Here is a 22,944-nt window from a genome sequence, read left to right as displayed (position 1 = left end):
AAACCACACCTTTGAAACTACCATAGCAACATACAAGCTAACCAATCAGAATCCTGTCCTTAAATAATGTGCGTGCTCACAGTATACCGTCAGCGGGCCAGTGGCGCAATGGATAACGCGTCTGACTACGGATCAGAAGATTCTAGGTTCGACTCCTGGCTGGCTCGAGATGACTTTTTCTTTTTTTAGAGCCGCATGTGTACTTGTTGGAGAAAAGCTTCTTTTACTTCTGTGAGGCCTTTTAGTTACCAACTTTAAATATTGAATTCTTTGTTTCTGTAAATGCAACAGGTCTAAATTGTGCTGGTATATGCTGGTTGATGAATGTGTGTGGATATTAATCTGGAATGTGTTTTAGTCTACTTTCAACAGCTACAAGGGGTCTATTTATCAATGCGGCTGTGGTCAAATATATGTTTTTTATATGGTTTTTGAGGTACTGCATGGATTACATGGGCACTGGTTGCAGAAGGGCAATCGGTTGTTATGTAATTGGGGTGCTGCTGTGCTCTGCATTGATCTGCCCTGTATTATTGGGGTGCTGCTCTGCTCTCCATTGGCTTGCCTTTTGTTTGTGGCGTGCTACTGTGCTCTCCCTTGGCCTGTCCTATTATTAGGAGGCCACTCTGCTCTCCTCTGGCCTGCCCTGTGTTATTGGGATGGCGCTCTGCTCTCCTTTGGCCTGTCCTGTTATTGGGGTGGCGCTCTGCTCTAGGGTTGCCACCTTTTCTTCAAGCCAAACCCGAACACTAGCGCCTTGCGGCAATTTTTTGGTGAAGTATACTATGCACATATTTTGTGATTAAATAACATTGGAGGTAATCACAAAGATGCCAGCGTGCCACAGATCCACAGTCTGTACACAGTGGTGTATTCTGGTTTGTGGCCGCCCTAGGCAAGACGAAACTAGAGCGCCCCCCCCAGTAGATCCGCAGGATCTCAGGGGGGCTGTGCAGGACCTGTGGTGGGCTCTGCAAAGCCCCCGAGACCCTGTAGGGCCCACCACAGATCATGCACACACCCCCTGAGACCTTGCAGACTGGTGCGGGATGTGTGGTGGGCTCTGCCCAACATAGATCCCACCACAGATCCTGCACAGCCCTCTCGAGACTCTCAAGTGGGCTGTGCAGAATCCATGCTGGGCTCTGCTGGATCCCTTTAGCAGCAGTGTGGACATCTTCCCTGTTGCTTGGTCCCCGGCCTCCTCCACCGATGGACTGGTGCTGCAGGACCCGGCCTCCTTCGCACCTCGATGGCTCTTCCATGACCCGGTGTTCTGTCAAGCATGCACCGGCTTCCTACGGCGCGATGGCGCTCTGGCCCCACCCCTTTCTGATCCGACATCGTCTCGCCCCGCCCTCTCCCTAGCCAATCAGGAAGCTGGACGCCACATCATGACCAGCCTTCCGGCTTCCTGATTGGCTAGGAAGTTGGCTTCAATTTTTTCTAGGCAGCCTGGCTTCCTGATTAACTTGGAAGCCAGCGTCACATTTTTCTAGGCAGCGTGGCTTCCTGACCAGGAGGCCGGGACGAGAGTCATGATGTACCACCTGGCTTCCTGACTGATTAGAAATAAGGATGGGCTCGGGCGTGTTCGCAGACCCACGTGCCGAGCCCGCCAGGAAGCTGACAGCGTGCAGTGCCAATCACAGGTACTGAGACATTTTCCCGGTCCGCAGCTGCAGAGATCGGGAAATGCCTCCGTGCGTGTCAGCTTCTTGGCGGGCTTGGCCTGTGGAGCTGCAAACACGCCCGAGCCCATCCTTAATTAGGAAGCCAGGCTGCATAGCAACAAGTGAAACAGGCTTCCTAGCCACTAAGGAAGCTAGGAGGCGGTTCATAACCCACCGCCCGGCTTCCTGATTGGAAAGTAAGCCAGCTCCAGTGGCGTCACAAGGGGATGCGGGGGGAGCGGCCCGCACCCAGGTGACACCAAAATGTTTGTCATTTTGGCGTCACCCCCCTCTACAAAGTCAGGCAGTTGGTCAAGGACCGAGAGCCCGACACTTGCTCGAGAGAGAAGGGGACCCATCGGCATACACTATCCAGCCAGGTGATGTCCCCTTCTCTCGCCTGCTATAACAAAAAGCCAGCATCCCCCCCTCCTTTTCAATTTATATTTTTTTATTAAACATTTCGATTAAATGTTTTAAATACCTTTTCATAGGAGAGAGGTCCAGGTGCAGAGAAGGACGGCGTCAGTCACAGGCGAGAAGAAGCCGCTGTCCAGCCCAGTCCACGCGCAGGCTGCAGGAGGATGATTTCTCCCTCGCTCTCTCTCTGATGTCACTTCCTCCCACCATCAGAGAACACCGTGACCAGAGAGGAGGGAGGAAGTGAGTGCCACTTGGCGCTCACCACTCGCCAGCTCATCGCCAGCCGCCAGGTGAGCAAGTCCGCGGTTTGAATCCTGTGCCTGGGTGAGAGGCAGGCTTCCACCCGGGCACAGGATTCAAAACCCATACTGTCCGGGTGAATCCCGTACGGGTGGCAACCCTACTCTGCTCTCCTTTGGCCTGCTCTTTGTTATTGGGGTGGTGCTCTGCTATCCCTTGGCCTGTTCTTTGTTATTGGGGTGGCGCTCTGCTCTCCTTTGGCCTGTTCTTTGTTATTGGGGTGGCGCTCTGCTCTCCTTTGGCCTGTTCTTTGTTATTGGGGTGGCGCTCTGCTCTCCTTTGGCCTGTCGCCAGCTCATCGCCAGCCGCCAGGTGAGCAAGTCCGCGGTTTGAATCCTGTGCCTGGGTGAGAGGCAGGCTTCCACCCGGGCACAGGATTCAAAACCCATACTGTCCGGGTGAATCCCGTACGGGTGGCAACCCTACTCTTCTCTCCTTTGGCCTGCTCTTTGTTATTGGGGTGGTGCTCTGCTATCCCTTGGCCTGTTCTTTGTTATTGGGGTGGCGCTCTGCTCTCCTTTGGCCTGTTCTTTGTTATTGGGGTGGCGCTCTGCTCTCCTTTGGCCTGTTCTTTGTTATTGGGGTGGCGCTCTGCTCTCTTTTGGCCTGCCCTGTGTTAATGGGATGGTGCTCTGCTCTCCTCTGGCCTGCCCTATGTTATTGGGGTGGCGCTCTGCTCTCCTTTGGCCCGCTCTTTGTTATTGGGGTGGCGCTCTGCTCTCCTCTGGCCTGCCCTATGTTATTGGGGTGGCGCTCTGCTCTCCTTTGGCCCGCTCTTTGTTTTTGGAGTGGCGCTCAGCTCTCATTTGGCCTGCTCTTTGTTATTGGGGTGGCGCTCTGCTCTCCTCTGGCCTGCCCTGTGTTATTGGAATGGCGCTCTGCTCTCCTTTGGCCTGGTCTTTGTTATTGGGGTGGAGCTCTGCTCTTTTTTGGCCTGCCCTTTGTTATTGGGGTGGCGCTCTTCTCTCCTTTGGCCTGCCCTTTGTTATTGGAGTCCTACCCTGCCTTTTTTATTGGGGTGCTGCTCTGCCCTTCATTGGCCTGTTCGTGCTATTGGGGTGCTGTTCTGCTCTTTACTTGCCTGCCCTTTTTTAATTGGGGTGCCATTCTGCTTTACATTGAGCTGTCCTGTGTTATTGGGGTGCTGCTCTGCCTTCTGTTGGCCTGCCCTTTGTTATAGGGGTGCTGCTTTGCTCTCTACTAGCCTTCCCTGTTATTGGGGTGCCATTCTGTTCTCCATTGGCCTGCCCTGTGTTGGAGTGCTGGTCTGCTCTCCATTGGCCCACAGTCCTGGAAGTGTTGCAATGGGAAGTAATTCTAATCACTGGGTATAGCACCATGAGTGCCCTCTATCAGACTAGGTATAGATACAAAATAGAAAAAAGATGGGGCTTTTAAGGTGCCATTGATGTAATATGATACAAAATGTTAATCATTAAAAGATACATGATCCACATTAACAGATGATTAAAATCATATCTCCACTAATATCACACAACATAAAACGTCCCTGGAACCAGTACAGATACATAGTATGCACATGAGCAATACAATATAAACTTTTTACATTTAAAAAAAAAAATCAGTTTCATTATAATATATTTGTAGTTTCATAGATAGTCATATTCATCATAAAATATTCTGTAATTCTTTACTGTGTCCAGCATTTCTACGCGTTTCGCTGAGGCTTCATCAGGAATATGGAGGTAACCTGTAGTGTTTCTATGGATGCGGTGTTAAATACACAAATAACCATGTATGAATTTATAATCTCTAACCATTTATAATTAACAGTTACTGAAAATATACATCAAATACATAATTAGATACCATTTGTGAGATATTAGTGGTGAGTAGATCGGCATTGCTGGGGAACCCACCAAAAAACAAAGCAGGGAAGTAGAGAAGATGGCTTGATGTATTTGAGTTATCTGATCTGACTGATCCATTGGATGTGAGAGAAATACTAATTGGTTTAGATTTTAAATACCTTTATATATGAGTGAATTTATACCTGGATAAAATTTGATTGTTTTAGATTTATATAGGTACTCTAGGACAGGCATGGTGCCTCCTCTACTCGTTTGCCCTCACATTTTCTCTGCTTCAAGTAGGGCTGCAACAACTAATCGACATAATCGATTATTGAAAAAGTTGTCAACTTTTTCAATAATCGATTAATCGGCTCCTGATTGGTTGGCCCTGTTCACGGCTTAACACACGCTGCTTGCCACACCTCCTCCCCCACCTCACGCTCGCCGCTGCCAGACCTGCCCGCATCCACGCTCCCGCACCTCCTCCGCGCCTCACGCTCACCGCCCGTCCAAATCCACAATCGGCACGGGGACGCGGGAGAAGAAGTGAGGAGGAGCAGGTGTGGGGGGGATGACAGCCGCCGATAGACAGGCCCGATCTCAGAAACAAGTTGCTGGAAGACTGTTCAGGTAAGCCTGCACTCCCACCCACACATGGTGCTCTATAATGTATTGCTGGGATATGTATTCCTCTATAGCTGATGGTACATTGTGCTGTATATTATACAGAGCAATGTACCATCAGCTATATAGGAATACAAATCCCAGCAATACATTGTACACTGCATGTATAATGTTTTGCTGGGATTTGTTGTACTCCTATATAGGCGGTGGTATTCTGCATTGCACTGTATAGAGGACTACAAATCAAGGAATACCACCAGCTATAGAGGAGTACAACAAATCCCAGCAATAATACATTATACAGTGGTGCAATGCCGAATACCACCAGCTATAGAGGACTACAACACCCAGCAATAGTACATTATACATTGCAATGCAGAATACCGCCAGCTATAATGTACTATTGCTGGGATTTATTGTATTCCTCTATAGCTGGTGGTATTCTGCATTCATTGCTGTATAATTTTACACTTTTCATTTCACTATATTGTACACCACACTTTTTTTTTTTTTACTTCTACTGCTCCAAGCTTGCTCCTGTGATGGACTGCAATCTCAATACAAACTAGAAGTCCCATCACTGGAGCCATTTTTTAAAATGTATTTTATTTTTTATCCGATTAATCGAACTTAATAATCGGCTAACTAATCGATTTTGAAAATAATCGTTAGCTGCAGCTCTAGCTTCAAGTGGCACCCTGGGCATGTACCATACCCTGGCTATGCCACTGGTTCATAATGAAATCTGCTACCTGAAAGAAATATATAAAACTCAAGGTAACATGTTAAAACCTCAGTTCCTTCCCCCTCTAACCCATGCTGCAAGCTTTTTTGGGTTCTTATCTGCTGAAGCATGATCTACTCATCTGCGTCCCCCATGCAGGTCCCTTGCTGCCAAAGATTCGGGAGACTGCTAATAAGCTTTTCTTTAAATCGACTTTTGCTGAAGGGACATGCTGGAAAATTGTCGGCCAAACATTGCTTGGAGCCAGTTGAAAGATTATCAGTCTAAAGCTGGCCATGCACGGTTCTTTTTTTTGTTCAACCCATGGGCTGAAAAGAAAAAAAAAAATTATATAGAACAGATTCCTCCATCAACACTTGTGAGCATTGATTAATGGAATCCCCGCTGTCTCCTTTGTATTCTGACAGCGGCCACCAGCCGCTGTAAGAATACCCAGAGGCTGCAGCTCGTTGTCTGCCGGCTCTGTTCATTCAAAGATTTTCCGAGCAGCTCCTTTTGATCAGCTGATCGAGGGATGCAGGCCGAAAGGGTGCCGAGAGCAGGTCCCTGAAGAACCGGACACTTGCATAATGCATGGCCAACCATCCTATCGCATACAGTCACTGCTTGGCAATTAAAAGCAGCTTTAGGTGTCAGAATACATTAGCTGGCAGCGCCGATTCCCCCACTGACTGTTTAGCGTTGGTGAGGGAATTGAGTGATTTTCTCCCCTCATTCAGTTCACAGGCTGACAAGAGCAAATCTATATATGTATGGCTAGCTTTAGACAATGCCCCTATAGCAGTGCCTCTAATAGTAGAACAGATAAGCTATAACAGAAAAAACATGGAGCGTCTTCCTTCTAATAATTCAGGTTCCCTGGCTGTCATCTTACCATCTCCTGTTTCAGTGGTTTGAGGCAGAAACTTTAAACTCTGCAGACAAAGGCTTCTGACATTACTGATCTACATACTTGTTCCAGGTCAGTAATTCATACTACTGAACCCTGACAATTAGAATTTTCAGAAGTAGGTCATAAATGGCAGTCCTGGATTTTTCTCATAAATTTATTTAAATAGTTACAAAACAGGATTTTATGTGCAGATTATAACCCCAAAACTAAAACATATATTTCATGTTTTACAGGACCGAAATGTGAACAGAATATCAATCCCCAGAAAATACAAATAAATAGGCACTGTGTGGACAAGTCCTTTGTATTGCCATGTTGTAGAGTCATCTTCTACTAATAAAGAATTACAAAGCTTCCACATTACATCACATGAAGGGAGCATGTCACACCAGCTCAGACAAGCGCTCTATTTACTGAAGGGAAGCTTTGTCAATTTCTCTTCTAGAAACAGTCCGTCCGATTCATTTTGCTCAGGGTAACGTCTTGCTCAGCTCTTGAATTGCCCAGCGATTATCTTTAATTTTATCCCTGAGGCGAGTATATTCCTGGACGAGCTCCTCAAACTTTGTGCCAAGGAACTCATATGATGCAAGAATCTGCTTAGAGGCAGCTAGTTCATTCTTCTCCGCCTTCACGGCAGCCTCTAAACTGGACCTGTAGGAGCAGCAAAGTCAGTTGTGAAGAAAAAAATTAAAAAAGCATTACCTTATTACTAAGGGTGCACCAGAATTTTGGCCGAAAATGGAACTTTGGGCAAAATGCCGAAAGTGCCATCCTTCAGCCGAAATTGCGGTGCATCCATAGTTTCTCTCCTCCCTACTGGGTGCTGCTCTGTGTCCCCTCTGACACAGCACAGCATCCAGCAGGGAGAGAAACTATCAGGAGCGGAGCGGGAGGAGAGCGCTATGAGCGTGTCACAGGAGCCCGAGCTCTCCTCCTGCATCGCCTTGCTCAGCTCCTGTAACAGGTCAGGAGAAAGGTGTGTGGGCGGAGACAGAAGTCACTGGAGACTGAGCCGGCAGTGCGGAGGAAGACGTCAAATAAGACCAATCTTTCCTCCCCACACCGCCCGCTCAGCCTCCTGTGACCGAGTCAGAGCTGTACAAGAAGTCAGGGATCAGTGATCACCGAATGTTTGTACATAACTGGACATAGTATAAGTTACTATGTACCAGTTATGAATGAATGGGAAGTCATCTACATCACTTCCTATTCATCCATGATTGTTACATAGTAACTCATACTAATCGCCACAAGTTATGAATGAACAGGAACACTCAGTATAGAGGATTCCTGTTCATTTATAACAGGGACTGCAGAAGAAGAGATTGAGGACTTTGTCCGCAATCTTTTTTTCGATTGTAAAATGGAAATATCAGGGGTCTGTTTAGATACCTGATATTTCCCCAAAGTCCCCAGCAGTAAAGTTAAAAAAAAGACATTTCGGTTTTGCTTTCAGCCTGACTTTTTATTTTAGGTTTCAAAATTTAATTTCGGCACACCCTTACTTGTTACTTAAAGTGTATTTAAAGGAGAACTATGGGGAGAGTGAAATGTACTCATCCCCATTGTTAAGAGCCGACATGCGACACTGCAAGCATCACATGCCAATGTTGTTAGAATCCTGTACCCATGACAAATCTGGACAGGTGTTGGCTGAAGGTGCAAGCTCAGAGGCACAGTACACATTACATCAGTTGCTTCAAACAGCTGATCAGGTTCAGAATTTTCACAGCCTATTTGCCTGTATTGCGCATGTGCGGGGAATCCACCTGGTCCAGAAAAATGTCAGCCGAGGCACCTGCGGCCACATTACGCAACGCATAATAATAACAAAATAAATATATATAAAATGATTGTGTTAAGTCATGTGGTCGCAGGCACCTCTCAACGTGATTTTTCTGGACCCACTGGCTTCCCCACACATGCTCAATACAGACAAATAGCCTGTGAAAATTCTGGACCCCATCAGCTGTTTGAAGCAGCTGATGTAATGTTTACTGTGCCTCTGCGCTTGTGCATTTAGCAAACGCCGCCTGCAACTGTGAGACAGATTTAGAACGCTGTCCAACACCCTGATAAAACACCGGCTGTATAGGTCTGAACGGAGCGATCACAAACTGCTGGTCAGTTGACGATCTTCTCCCTGCCGAGAGTGGCAAATGTCAGCCACCACTCCCCGGAGGGATTTCTCCTCCACTCTCTCTATTCCTCCAGTGCTGACTAGAGTGATGGACAGGGGAGGAGGCGGGCAGTGACAGCTGTCAATCAGGCAGTGGAGTGGATGCCAACAATATTGTCAGTATCCATCCCAGCTGCAAAACAGCTCTGCGCTCTCAGCATATAGCGGGCAATAGCGCGTTATATGCTGGGTTTTGGGACACAGGACGACATTCGTAAAATGTACTCCAGTGACCCAAAAGAAAACGATCGACAAGAAAAAGGTTTCACCATAGTTCTCTTTTTTACCCTGACAATGACCTTCTCTTATTTGCTCCCTTTGTCTATTACATTATGTTTGATAAGGTCAAAAAAAAAAACCGAACATTTAGAAATGCCCTGTGCCATCTGCACACTTTTGGTGTTAACATAAAGAGTCTGTTTAACCCTCCTAGGTATTATCTTGGAGTACCGAATGATTAGCCTTTATAACGTAGAGATCCGAGAGTAGAAGTAGTTTAGCAAAAGACAAAGGGCAGCGCTGACACTACAAAAATTATGTGCATTGTCAACCCACAACAGGAATCAGGAGCAGAATGCATTTCTGGCAAATCAAGCGGGTATTTTTCTGCATAATCTATGGCATTTCTGTTGCCACACAAACATCTATACTTGTGATTGCAATTGTTTTAATATCCCTCAATAAACGGAACTACTACACTATACTGGTGCGCTCTTCTCTACTTTTCTTTCTCTGTACTTGCAGGCTTTGTAGGTAATAAAACATGGGAAAATGTGCCTGTATTGCAGAGATATACGGCATGTTTTTTATTATCATTCATATGGAACCTTATTATTGCGATTTACCTGATGTACTTATGAACATCAACTTTGTCAGGGGTGTAAGTGTCCGTGAGGACTTGCAGTTCTTCCATTCTGTGTGATTAAAGAAAAAAACAAATGCATAAAATGACGATGCCTTAAAAGGAACTGAGGTGTCTCAATCACCTGCAACTGCAAAAAGTGCTCGGAGGGCATCTTACCGGAGCTTTAAGAACAGCGCATTACTCTTTGCCTCCAAGTATTCCGCATTCATGCAATCAATGTCCGATTGTGCTTGAAGACGAAGATCAGAGGCAGCTTCTCTGAGGAGGGAAAGGCAGCGCAAGAGCACCTTAAAATAAAAAGGAGAAGCACAATTACATGTACTGTATCTAGTAATGTATATTGGTTCTTAAAGACATAGTCCACCTTTTGCATTACATTAATGAGGAATACAGGTGCATTTAAAATGTTTGCATTTGAACTTGCATAGCATTTCAAATGTGATCAGTGGATAGCAGGTGCAATGCTCTGGCTCCTGCAGACTATTCCTCCCAGCTCCAGATCTGAACTTTTAGTTATTGGGCTTGAGGTAGTAATCAATGAACTACATGTGCGGTGATAATCACCACATTTGTACTCTAGGAGTCCTTCTGCTGTGGTTGCAGATGGAAGTCTTTTCATTCACAAATTTGAATGGATCTGTGAATGAATAGCTGGGTGGGCAGAGCCACACCAAATTCAAATATAGACAGGACACTCCAGGAGGAAGCACCCCATGATTCCGGTGGGAAGGGGGGGACGGATTGTGACCATGTCTGATGGTACACTCTAAATATGGGTGTAACATGGAACAAGGTCAGGAAGGGAAGTATTTTTTTTTTAAAGCCTTACACCCCAACAAATACCCGGTATACACACCTGAGGGTACATTTCCTGCTGCCTTTCCAGTAATGCTCCCATTTCTTGGTGCTTTTCCTCCTCGGTCTGCAATCTTCTCTTCTCATCTTCCAGTGTGCTGGCCAAACGCAAAGCTTTTGCAGCCCGGTGGACTTCCTTCTCTTTATCTAAGACAGGAGGATTCAGATAGGATGGGATACAATTTAGAAGCTTGGGACAAGGCATTTCGGTGTCCTATCTGGCCACATACCATGGAATTCTATCAGTCTAAAGTAAAATTGTACACAGAGAAATATGTAGGTTATTACTGACCAATCCTGCTGAAAATGCTAGCTGCTCCGTTGTTATAGTAATCCGATGGCTTCAGTACTTTCCGAGTCACTGACTACAGTACATATAGAGATAAGGAATTCTGACCCATCTCCAACTTTTTGCCACCTGCTTGTTCCAGTCCAGTGACTCACAGTATTGGCAGCCCGGCAACTAACATATTCAGAAGAAGGTCAGCAATGGCAGACTTTGTATCCTTCTCTTGTACAGGTTTTTTTAATACTTCCATAAACCTGCAGTCCAAGTCATTCAAAATGTATGGGTTAAACTCTTAAAAATAAACCTGTCATGAGATGATGATGATGATGATCCATTTCAGACCTCTACTTCTGGAAATGCTATTTGCCTGCCTGCCATTCTGAGCCTCTTGCTTCAGTGTTTTAAGTCGGTGACACAGGACAAGTAAGCAGATTTTTCTCCACTTTGACCTGGCACAATGTGTAGATCAGTAGAGACTCAAATTGTGGACGTCTTTGGTTCAGCAGAACACTCTAGCATCCTTCATGTTTGGAGGAGACCAGAAATGACAATGTCTGTGTTTCTCCCATGACAGTTTTAAAGCTCCTTCCTTCTGGAGGGAGGCTACTTTTGTTCCCCATGGTCCCTGTGTGTGTTGTAAAGTAACCACCCCTCCAAGCTCACTCGGTGATGGACCACAATCTCAATACAAATAAGTAAACTAAACATGAGATTGTAGTCCATCACAGGACTGAGCTTGGGGCAGTGGCTACCTTACAACACACACAGGGACCATGGGGAACAAAAGTAGCCACCCTCCAGAAGGAAGAACAGTGTCAGCACCACTTCAGAGATGATTTGAGGATCTGCAGCTGAGTGATACACAAATAAGATACATTTTTAAGGTTTAACTCCTGAGTTTAGTGTTGTCTATAGATTATAGTTTTTATTTTGAGCTTACTAGCAGATTTAATCACACAGTTAATTATATCATTCAATTAATTCATTGACATGACCTCCCCTACCAGAATTTCCAATTCTGCCCAATAGTGGAGTCAATAACAAAAGTTGAAGAGATGTTCCAACAACGTCTGATGAACATCATGACATGACATAAGGGCTTCCAAGACCAACCACAACAGACAGGAAAGGATGATGCTTGTAAAAGTACGGTTTTGGCGCGCGCGCGCACACACACACGTCGGCGTAAAAGACGACCCCCTACTTTTTGTGTTAAAATATAGGTTTTGGGCTATACTCGTCGTATAAGATGAGTATAGCCCAAAATAATGTTTAAATGCACCCACTAACCTCCATGGCAGTATTCCAGAGTGTGGGATTTTCAGTACCATAAGCGGTAACCCCGAGCCACACTCGGGATTACAGTCTCTTACCTTGTCCACGATCCCCGCAGCGCCCTCCATCTTCCAGGTTCCGTCCTTCAGCTACATACAGTATACCGCGCTGAGCCAATCACGGCAGGCTTTGCATTCATTAATACAGGTTTGTATTCATTAATGAATACAAAGCCTGCTGTGATTGGCTCAGCGCAGTATACTGTATGTAGCCGAAGCTACATACAGTATACCCGGCGTATAAGACGACCCCTGATTTTCGGGCAGTGTTTTTGGGTCTAAAAACCAGTCTTATACGCCGCATATACGGTATATATAAAAGACTAGAAGTATACATACAAGATGCTTGCTGTTACCATTATAAGCCAAAAAGCTTTGACTTGGTCCATTTCCGATTTAGTCCCCATTCACACCTGAACGTTTTGTTGCATGTTTACCGAAGCACGACAGTGCTCAACATGAAAAATTGTATTTTCAGTGGTTTCTGTTCACAGCTGAGCTCTGTGTTGCCTGAAGATTGACATGAGCCTCTTTTCAGGCAGGATCACACAGCACATTGAGCATTGCAGAGGTGGATATGAATAGATTGCCAGATGATAACGCCACTCATATCTCCATCTCTGCTGCAACCCTGTATAATGAGTCTAGACCATAAGACCCTGTGCCGTCAAACCAGGACCTCAACATTTCCTATGTCCTACATCAATGGCCACTTGGAATTGGTTATGTCACCTCAGCAACTTCAAACCATCAGAATAAATATTCCTCTAGATCAGGGGTCTCAAACCTCCGGCCCTCCAGATGTGGTGAAACTACAAATCCCATGATGCATCTCTTCGGGAGTCATGTCTGTGGCTGTGAGAATCTTGCAATGCCTCATGGGATTTGTAGTTCTACCACAGCTCTGGGGTCGGAGGTTTGAGACCCCTGTTCTAGATGGAAACAAATCACACCAACACTGGAATTACTGGAATTTGATACATATCCGTGATAAACTGAAAGGAATGCATAGATAAAGAATGTGAGCACACCTGTCTCAGGTTGATGGAAGGACAAGAAAGTGAAACATTTCTTTCGCAGAGCCTCCTCCAGCTGCTTATGTAGTCTCTCTCTTATCCAGAGAATATCCTAAATACACAAGGTGGTCAGCAAAAGAAAAAAGAAATGCTACCAATTTATTTAGCCAAAATGTTGACTATGGTATACCGTGCTTGAAGGCAGAAGGTCGAGCAAATCCTGTTTCTCTAACCCAAGAAGAGATACAGATCCTGCATCATTACTAGAAGGCAGGAGGCCTGAACATTGCGTGACCAATAAACACTGCTGCAGCCCATCCAGAAACTGTACAGAGAAGGCAAGAATGAAATACAAAGAAATATGGAGACTATGACAGAGAGATAAGACGTGTAGAAAAAGAGACGACAATTAACAGCTACCTTGTTTTCCTCATCAGTTGTCTTGCCCTCCTGCTTCTTAACCTGTAAATCCAGTAACATTTCTTGTATCAGCCTGTGAATGACTTCGGACCTCAGCCACACCTTCCGCTGCAGCCGTAGCTCTCTTTGCACCTTGGTACAAAAGAGAAAATGGTGAAAATGAAATGCCTGCCAAGGACGTTGTTATAGGAGGTCAAGTCTTGAGGTCACAAACAATAAGTATGATGCACAAATGCAATGGCATGTGTAAATGACTTTAAGCGGTTTGGTCCATGACCCACCAGTTGGCCGATTTAATGCCCAGGTCTCTGGGACCGGTTTCCTGTGCCCTGTTCTTTCCAAATAACAACGACTTAGCTGTGGGGCTGACAGTTAGCATACAGGGACTGAGGTGCATACAACACCCCACGTTCTGCTACACAAAACGATATCAACTGCCTGGCCCAAAAAAAAGTAATACGCTAATATTTTGTTGGACCGCCTTTAGCTTTGATTACGGTATTGTTTGATCACAATCAAACAATGCAATGTCACAACATACATCCAGAGCTGCAATCAATTTTTCACCAAGGTCTTGTAGTGATGCTGGGAGAGTTGGACCACTGCGTAAAGTCTTCTCCAGCACATCCCAAATATTTCAATGGGGTTAAGGTCTGGACTCTGTGGTGGCCAATCCATGTGTGAAAATTATGCCTCATTCTCCCTGAACCATTCTTTCACAGTTTAAGCCAAATAAATCCTGGCATTGTCATCTTGGGATATGCCAGTGTCATCAGGGAATAAAAAAATCAATTGATGGAAAAACCTGGTCATTCAGTATATTCAGGTAGGCAGCCGACTTTTTTTGGGGACATAACATTGCTGATCCTAGACCTGATCAACTGAAGCAACCCCAGATCATAACGCTGCCCGAAACCCAGGCGGTGCCTTTTTTTTTTTAGGGCCAGGCAGTGGATTAAACAGGATCTGCGATTCCTTATACCTCATGCAAACGGTGATTGGAGCTAGGGATTCCTTTAGCAAGAACCTGCAGATTCTCGTGGCAGGAATCTCTGGCGTGTCCAAAAACATGTGGCCGCTCTGCCCATTCAAATAAATCAGAGACTGACAGTGGCTGCATCTTACCGCATGTAATCGTATATGGAACGGATTACCTGTGGCTCAAGAGAGATGCGTCCAGGGACAAGCATCTTTCCTGAGCCACAGGTAATGGATGCATATACTATTGAATGCAAACAGTCAGACAGATGCGGCCACTGTCTCTTGCGTGAATGGGCACAGCGGCCAAATCTTTATGGACCCCCCACCCTAGGATTCCTGCGGAAAGAATCCATAGACAGTAACAAAAATAATAAAACTCAGATGATGTGCTATATGAAGCCCATTGTTTCTAGCAATCTTCATAGAGAGAGATGTCAGCAGCTGGAACTGGTTGTAGAACCTTCTGATAAAAACAGAATGGATTACCTCTTCCAATTCACGACTTAGGGTGCTGCTTGCACCACTTGGCTCCAGAATCTGAAATAGTTCCAGCAAGAGTTTACTAAACTGCGGATTCTTCTCCAGATCCTCCTCCTCTAGCTGGAGCATTGGGAGACGGCCGTTTACTGAAAAGTAATAAACAGATAGCACATGATGATAGCTTTACTCATATGGTCAGACAGAGGCACACCCTTCTGGAATAGGTCAGTTTGTACTCTTCTAAAACCTTTCCACAGTAAGGGTCCTCATTTACACTTGAGCCTTAGCTATTACAGGTGATTTCAGTGAGGTTTTTTCAAATCCCTGTTCACACTGTGCTTTGTAAATGCACCAAACACATGCTTTGACGTGCATTTACAGAACGCATAAAAAACATGCATCACACTTGCTTGTTATTGGCACCCCAGACAAGGCAGGGAAAACTGTGTTTTAAAATGCCCAGGGAAACACTGCGGTGCGTCTGTAGCAGAATCTGCTGCATGAGCTACTTTCCTGCGCTTGTTGCGCATGCAGCACCCATTAAAAATGCGTGCAAATACAACAGACGTCCCTGGTACACCTAAGTTGAATCGGTGTATATTACCAGGCTGCACCCAGACTTAGCTGTGAATAAACTGACAAGTTGTAACACTCTAATACAAAGTCACTCATGTATAGTGTCCTCACCATACTGTATAGTCCGGGATGACATGTTCACTGTCACATATACCGCCAATTGTAATCGACAGGCTGTAAAGGTTCCATAAACCCCACACAGCTCCGACCTGTGTTTACGATCTGCGATCCTACAAGCGGGAGATTTTTAAAGCGGTGTCGCCCTTCTTGTGACGTCATTGGTAGGCTGGATAGAGATAATCTGTGATTCGGACGCTAGGGGGAGCTCTTTCCCTTATCTTTTCCAGGAACATGGCCGCTGTGTGATCTGTCAACTTTTATTATGGAATCTCAGGTCTCTTCTGTGGAAGTTACACAGACTATGAAAAGAATCAGGCAGTACACCGCGTCTTCTACTTTTCTGAGCACATGCAGAGCCCGCAGGATGCCGACAGATAAACTATGTTTTTGGGTATCTTTTTTATTTTCAGGTTTGGATGGAGTGGTGAGGGGTTAGGACCCCTGCTAGGGTGATATTGCTGTCAAGGACCTCACTAGGCTCAATCGCTCTCTATATTTTATTTATTACAGGCGTTTGTATAGCACTGATGGGTTACACTGCAATTTACATACTAAATCTGGAGCAGTTGCCCAGGGCAACCAATCAGCTTCTCTCTTCAATTTGGTAATTTAAGCTTTGAAAATGAAACAGATAAGCTGATTGGTTGCCAAGGACAGCTGCTACAGTTTTTAGTACATTCTCTTGAGTGTTCATTCTTCAGTCCTTGCCCTCAAGGAGCTTACAATCTAAAGTGTCTTGATAATGACTGACATCTGGACTAAAAGGACCTGTGTTGAAGGACTTTTGTTCACTTCAGACATGTTTTTCATTCCCATACAAGTCTTTAGGAATGCAAAACCGGCTGGAAGAAGGTGAACTGTACCTGCTAATGAATTCTGAATGGTCTAAGAATTCTCTTAAACATTACACCCCCACCCCCACCTCTCCCTCATTTCGATTGGCTTGAAGTGAACTCTCACTGGTAACTGAAGTTATTATTTTGTTTCATAACCAAACTTTCAAGCTTTCATAACTGATCACATGGTGTCATAGCTGATCACATATGCAGCACCATGGCTACTGCAATCCAAATTCAGTCACTTTCATTGGCTATAAAGGACAGGAGGGTGTAGTTCTGATCAAGGTCAGTGGGTGGAGCTTGTTGGGGACACAGAAGGACTAGGTACTCATTAAGTCCACTCAACTAGTGACTGACAGCAGGCATTGGGCTTATTCCATAGCCATTAGCTGGCTACTGGCTATAGAATCTGCCTGTGTCAAGCACCAGGGGTGCTAACCTGATGATGAACTAGTCCCTCAACTTCCCCATCAGATACCACCCACTCACTAGAAAAACTCCAGTGCCTGTACAGCCAGTACCATTGTCACCCAGTGCCTGTATAGCCAATACCATTGTCACCCAGTGCCAGTACCATTGTCACCCGGTGCCAGTGCCTGTACAGCCAGTGGCAGTGTCTTCCAGGACAGTGCCTGTACACCCAGTACCAGTGTCTTCCAGGACAGTGCCTGTACAGTTAGTACCAGTGACTTCCAGTACAGTGCCTGTAAAGCCGGTACCAGTGTCATCCAGTACAGCACCTGTACAGCCAGTGCCATGCAGTACAGCCAATACCAGTGCCAGCACAGCCAGTACCAATGTCACCAGTGTCAGTGCCTTTACAGCCAGTACCGGTGCCATCCAGTACAGTGTCTGTGCCCTGTACAGCCAATACCAGTGTCACCTAGCGCCAGTGCCTATACAGCCAGTTCTGGTGTCATCCAGTACCAGTGACTGTACAGCCAGTACCAGTGTTTCTATAGCCAGTACTGGTGTCACCCAATTCCAGTGCCTGTACAGCCTGTAAGTGTCATCCAGTACCAGTGCCTAAACGCATGTTGGCCCTAGAAATGGCCTGAACAGGAAGGAGTGTAACATGCTTGTCCTGAAGTGGTTAATGCCTGAACTGGCAGCTTAGGCCTGGCTCACACCTGAGCGGTTTACAAATACGCAAAACACAAAAAGTAATACATTCTTACGGGGCTTGTTCACACCTGTGTGTTCGTTCGCGAATACAAAAATGCGGCAAAAAGTACATGCGCGATTTTCCGGGTGGTTTTTGCGCGTTCTGACAGTGGCTGTAGCAGCAAACACGCGGAAAACCGTGCATCTATTAACAATTGCATGTTTTTTTTTCTGTGTGAAAAAACGCCCTAAATTCCAAACTCACAGGCGTGAATGGAAGCTTAAAGTGGAACTGTGGGCACAATCAAATATTACGTACATGATGCAGTAACATTAACACAGCAGTTATTGTTCTCCTGGGTCCTCCCAGTCACATAGTTTGATTATCTTGGTCTCACCATTGGTCTTTTTGAATGATATAATGGGGGTGTGGTGCCGTTCCTCTCACATGTATTTATGCAAAGTCTTTAGTAGTTTTATTATCTGTTGATCCTACCAGTAGATTTGTTATTTTTCCCTTTAAAAGGAGAACTATGGGGTCAGGGCTTTTCTCCATAGGTAGTTGAGAACACAAACTAGCACCCTCGTATCACCCAAAGCTCAGTATATCACGAGCTGTAGCTTGCGGTATACTGAGACGCCGGAACGGATCCCGACTGGTTACAACAGTCAGCTTTTACCCATACAGTTTGATCCCAAAAAATTCTGTAACTGCATTAAAAGTGTTAGCTGGAGTGCGGATTCAAATTGTTCATTACATAAAGTAGAATTAAACTTGTTTTGTTTTTTGCATATATCTACTGCTAGCAAGCAGTAGATATATGCAAAAACATTTAAAAAAATAAAAAAGTTACCAAAAAGGTAATTACTTACCTCTGTCACTGCTGCTAGCTCCTGTCCAAAGATCTGAGGATGAGAGCGAGTGCATGCGCAGTAGAGAACTTCGGCAGGGAGCTGAGGGAGGGAGAGACACAGTGGAGCTGAATGCACACAGCCAGGAGTGTGCACGTCAGACAGACTCTGTGGGACAGGAAGAGACGGGATCTGCGGTGTATCAGAGACCAACACCAGCGCTGGAGGAATTGCTGAATACAAGTGGAAAGAAGATGATTGGATCAAGACGCATCATTTAAGGTAAGTCTTTAAAGCAGCATGGGGGAAATATTTGTGACTTTAAAGCAGCATGGGGGAAATATTTGTGACTTTAATGTCACTTTAAAGAGAAACTATAATTCCCTCCAGTGATACAGGCTCTGTGAGCTCCCTCGCTAGCCACTGACGTTTTTGCTGTGTCTTCGTCAGGGTACGGGATCTTCCACCATCTTGAATTGGCTGTGCCAGGATGACTTAAATACCGCGTGTATGCAGGAGTTCATTGATCTTGGCAGATGCTGAAATTTTACACCGGGCTGCCCGTGCAAAGCTCAGCGTACATTGCGAACAGGCAGGCTATCTTTTAGTACAAATAGCATGTATCTACTACAATAATAAAAAAAAAAACCTTCATGTTTGAAAAATTATATTTGTGACGTCAGGTCTGCTTTAAAATCTATTTAAAGCTAAGGAGTCAATTTATATAGCAGCAAATGGGACTTTCCCCACAACATTCTCTGCTGACGAATCACTAATTTAAAACCCATGCACCTGGAAGATTCAACTGCAGTGAATGTTTGCTGAATGCCCGATTCACTGCTTTATAATTATGCCCCTCTGAAAGTACGCTGTCCACAGGGTGACAGTGCTGCTGTGTGATTTTACTGCAGAGTGAACAGTGTTGTCATCCTGTTAAAGAAAGTGAAAAAAAATAACAGATCTACAGGTAAAAAAACAACGCACAGCAGCTTTTGTTTTTCCGAGTCTTCCCTGCAACATAGTTTTACCAGTTGATCCTGCCAAGAGAGTCATCATTTTATCCCTTGCTATCTGCCTTATCAGAAAAATCACCAAAAAACATTAATAAGCGTGCTGAGTAACAGCTAATGATATCATCTATGGCAGATGTAGGCAACCTCAGCACTCAAGGTGTGGTGAAACCACAACTCCAATCATGCCTCTGCCTCTGGAAGTCATACCTGTGGCTGTCAAATTCTTGCAATGCCTTATAGGACTTATAGTTTCACCACAGCTGGAGTGTCAAGGTTGATTTTCTCCTGGTCTATGGTAATTCTCCGAGGACTGGGAGCAAAGATAGTAGATGTCTGTCCCATACACATATGTACACACACATGTAAATGTAGTCAACCCAATCAGTTGTTTGTGTGTGTATATATATATATATAGAATATAGACTGATCAGCCATAACATTATGACCCCCTTTTGCTGCCAAAACAGCCTTGACCCCGGTGAGACATGGACTCCTCTAGACCTCTGAAGGTATGGTATGGTGTCTGGCACCAAGCCGTCAGTAGCAGATCCTTCAAGTCCTGTAAGTTGTCAGGTGAGGCCTCCTTGGATTGGACTTGTTTTCCAGCACATGCCACAGATGCTCAATTGGATTGAGAGCTGGACAATTGAAGCCAAGTCAACACCTCAAACTCATTGTTGTGTTCCTCAAACCATTTTTGAACTATTTCTGCAGTGTGGCTTGGCGCATTATCCTGCTGAAAGAGGCCACTGTCATTAGGGAATACATTTTCCATGAAGGGGTGTACTTGGTCAGCAACAATGTTTAGGTAGGTGGTACGTGTCAAAGAACATCCACAGGAATGGCAGGATCCAAGATATTTTTTCTAGCAGAACATTGCCCCAAGCATCATACTGCCTCCGCCATCTTGCCTTCTTCCCATAGTGCATCCTGGTGACCATCTCTTCCCAAGACAAGTGACGCATACACACCCAGCCATCCATATGATATAAAAGAAAACATGATTCATCAGAGCAGGCCACCTTATTCCATTCCTCTGTGGTCTAGTTCTGATACTCACATGCCCATTGTATGCACTTTTGGTGGTGGATATCAATCGGTTTGCAGCGATACAGCCACATACAACAAACGGTGGTGCACTGTGTCTTCAGGCAACATTCTATTAGAAACAGCATTCACTTTTTAAGCAATTTGAGCTACAATAGCTCTTCTATTGGAGCGGACTACACGGGCCAGCCCTCGTTCATCAGGTGCACCAATGAGCCTTGGCCGCCCATGGCCCTGTTACTGGTTTTCCTTCTTTGGACCACTTTTGGTAGGTCCTGACCACTGCAGACCGGAAACATCCCACAAAAGCTGCAGTTTTGGAGTTCCTCTGATTCAGTGGCCATCACAATTTGGCCCTTGTCAAAGTCGCTCAGATCCTTCCACTTGCCCATTTTTTCTGCTTCCAGCACATCAACTTCAGAGACAAAACATTCACTTCCTGCCTAATATATCCCACCCACCTCCAGGTGCCATTTTAATGAGATAATCATTGTTATTCACTTACCCTCTCGGTGGTCATAATGTAATGGCTGATCAGTGTATACACAGTATGTAGATGGAAGTAGCCGTAGTTGCCAGTTATATACATAGTTCATGCTCTCTGTGTAATAGTAATGAAAACAATAAACAGTCTATGGGCTTTATAATGGGATCTATCTCATCTTAGCATTTATCATGAGTGAAGGGTATTGCCTGATGAACAGAAACTCAAAAGATGCCACTAAGGGAAGAATCTACAAAGTTACTCATTAAATACAATTATGAAAATATGAAAAATACGTAAAAACATGAATGGCGCATCAAAAATGACTTAACAGTCAAAATAAATCAAAATGGTAGTTTAGGAGCCGATGACTCACTTTTCCCCAATCAATCTTTATATCGTAAATAGGAGAGAGGATGACCTCATCAAAGAACAGGTTCTACTTCTGAGCCATGGATTGAAGGAAAATAGGTTTTACAACTTATTTTCATCTGCTGAAAGGATTTTGCTTAGAACTCATGGCCATCATGAATTTCTATCCATTCACACCATGTCTGGACATACAGTAAAACAAATCCTGGTAACATATTCAGCTGACCATTCACAATTAGGATAGGCTCACGCCAAACAAAGAGACACAATGTTAAAAAATAACATTTTATTGTGCTTTCACCGAAGTGAAGCACTGCTGGACCCATGTCAGGAACACAATTGCAGTTTTCATTAATATTTGCGATGGACGTTAGCCCTTTCTCACAGGTCACCTTCACTGTTTACACCTTCCTTCACAGTTTTGTATTGTGTGACCTTTATGAAAAGAAATGTTTGTGCATTGATGATCCACAACGTCTTATTCATCTTTCTCCACTTTTATCTGTATAAAAGAGTTGAGATCAGGACAAAATGATTTTCTTCCCCTTGGGCCTCCCGCCAGTTCCTCTTCATTTACCTCCCTTTCCCAGTCAGGATTATAAAGGTGCGGGGGCAATAGCTGGAGCTCAGCAGAAGGCAGTCGGTCAGAGGGAGCACCATAAACGCGATTGGCTTTATTGCCATGTTTAGAATGCGAGTCAATGCTGTAACAGAGTCTTGAGAGCTCGGGCGCTCGGAAAAGAGGTGGTCGGGCTACCCATACCCCCGGCTCAGACAGACTGTCCTCTTCATCGGACATTAACTCTTCTGTAACACCCTCCCACAAGGCTTGGTCTTCTGGAGAAAACTGCTGCACACCCCAGGATCGGTTTGCAAACAGCTGTAGAAAAGAGATATTAGACCAACGTTAGTAGCTTATTTTTAAGAAACATATTTACTACCTCAACTGTTTTAAAAACAAAAAGAGATTACTTTGAACTTTACCTCATGACCTCGGTTACCAGACTTTAGGGTGCATGTAAACCCCAAAATATATTACAGCTAACCAGTGCTTACATGTGGTAGCTGCATTAGTTTTCTTTTACATTTTTTCACAACATTTCTGCATAGAGCAAAATACATTTTCTGTACTTGCTGAAAATGAATAAACTAATGCAGCCATCAAATGGGAAGGACTGGTAAGCTACATTATATTACATTTTTGTTCTCGAGGTTAGTTATGCTTAAAGCAAACATCATGTGATTAAGAGCTGGGGGGGCACTACTGACATTATATATGATAGGAGCAGACCAGGAAGCCTGTACGCTCTATGGAACAGCTATGAGGAAGCAGGTGTGTCCTCGAAAACGCGTTCAGCAGTAGTAGCTTGTCTCTGCAGATTAGCAAAGCCTCTGGACTGTCTCTCATTGTCTCCCACTTACCTCCACAGCAGAAGTATCCGTTGAGGACTGTCGCTTTTTATCCTTGCTCCATTTGTGACTATATATTTTGTATATTTCTTTTACCAACAAAAAGATTTTATTGCACCAGGGCATGCGCCCGGTGTTTTCTTTGTGTTCTATACAGTGTCCAGGATCCCTCTTCCTGAAAGGGGCAGCCATACTGGATTTTGAGAAAGGTTTTTGGGCCACAGTGGGAGGGGG

The 22,944-nt window shown here is 44.9% G+C and overlaps 2 protein-coding genes and 1 non-coding gene across 4 annotated transcripts in view; 1 reads left to right on the top strand and 2 right to left on the bottom strand.

Annotated features, from left to right (window-relative positions):
• Positions 1-94: 94 nt before the first annotated feature.
• Positions 95-167, top strand: TRNAR-ACG. The gene has a single exon. It is a non-coding gene; the product is annotated as a tRNA-Arg (tRNA).
• A 6,738-nt stretch (positions 168-6,905) lies between these two features.
• On the bottom strand, positions 6,906-15,605 carry HAUS4 (HAUS augmin like complex subunit 4). The gene is made up of 9 exons (XM_018556102.1): positions 15,581-15,605; positions 14,900-15,039; positions 13,433-13,564; positions 13,203-13,337; positions 13,028-13,124; positions 10,375-10,520; positions 9,675-9,805; positions 9,499-9,567; positions 6,906-7,125 (listed from the first exon to the last, which is right to left on the bottom strand). Exons 1-9 carry the CDS (start codon positions 15,603-15,605, stop codon positions 6,942-6,944), a joined length of 1,059 nt encoding a protein of 352 aa, XP_018411604.1. The 3' UTR covers positions 6,906-6,941.
• Positions 15,606-21,628: 6,023 nt separating this feature from the next.
• CUNH14orf93 (chromosome unknown C14orf93 homolog) overlaps positions 21,629-22,944 on the bottom strand; it is a 33,793-nt gene continuing 32,477 nt past the window's right edge. For both annotated transcript variants that reach the window (XM_018556112.1, XM_018556113.1), the window contains exon 7: positions 21,629-22,180. In XM_018556112.1, coding sequence (XP_018411614.1) covers positions 21,779-22,180 — 402 coding nt within the window. In that variant the 3' untranslated portion in view covers positions 21,629-21,778. The remainder of the gene's footprint in view (positions 22,181-22,944) is intronic.

Source organism: Nanorana parkeri, unplaced genomic scaffold, assembly GCF_000935625.1.
Source record: "Nanorana parkeri isolate BGI_ZX_2015 unplaced genomic scaffold, ASM93562v1 scaffold225, whole genome shotgun sequence".
NCBI classification, from domain to species: Eukaryota; Metazoa; Chordata; class Amphibia; order Anura; family Dicroglossidae; genus Nanorana; species Nanorana parkeri.
The sequence above is the reverse complement of the archived record's forward strand: the minus strand, read 5'-3'. Positions and strand labels throughout refer to the sequence as shown.

Coding starts and splice junctions, on each gene's coding strand:
- HAUS4 (XM_018556102.1), bottom strand. CDS start 15,605: ATGTCATCCCGGACTATACAGTATG. Junction 13,125..13,202: donor ACCTTCTGCCTTCAAGCACG/GTATACCATAGT, acceptor TTGTGTATTTAG/GATATTCTCTGGATAAGAGA. Junction 9,568..9,674: donor GCGCTGTTCTTAAAGCTCCG/GTAAGATGCCCT, acceptor TTAATCACACAG/AATGGAAGAACTGCAAGTCC.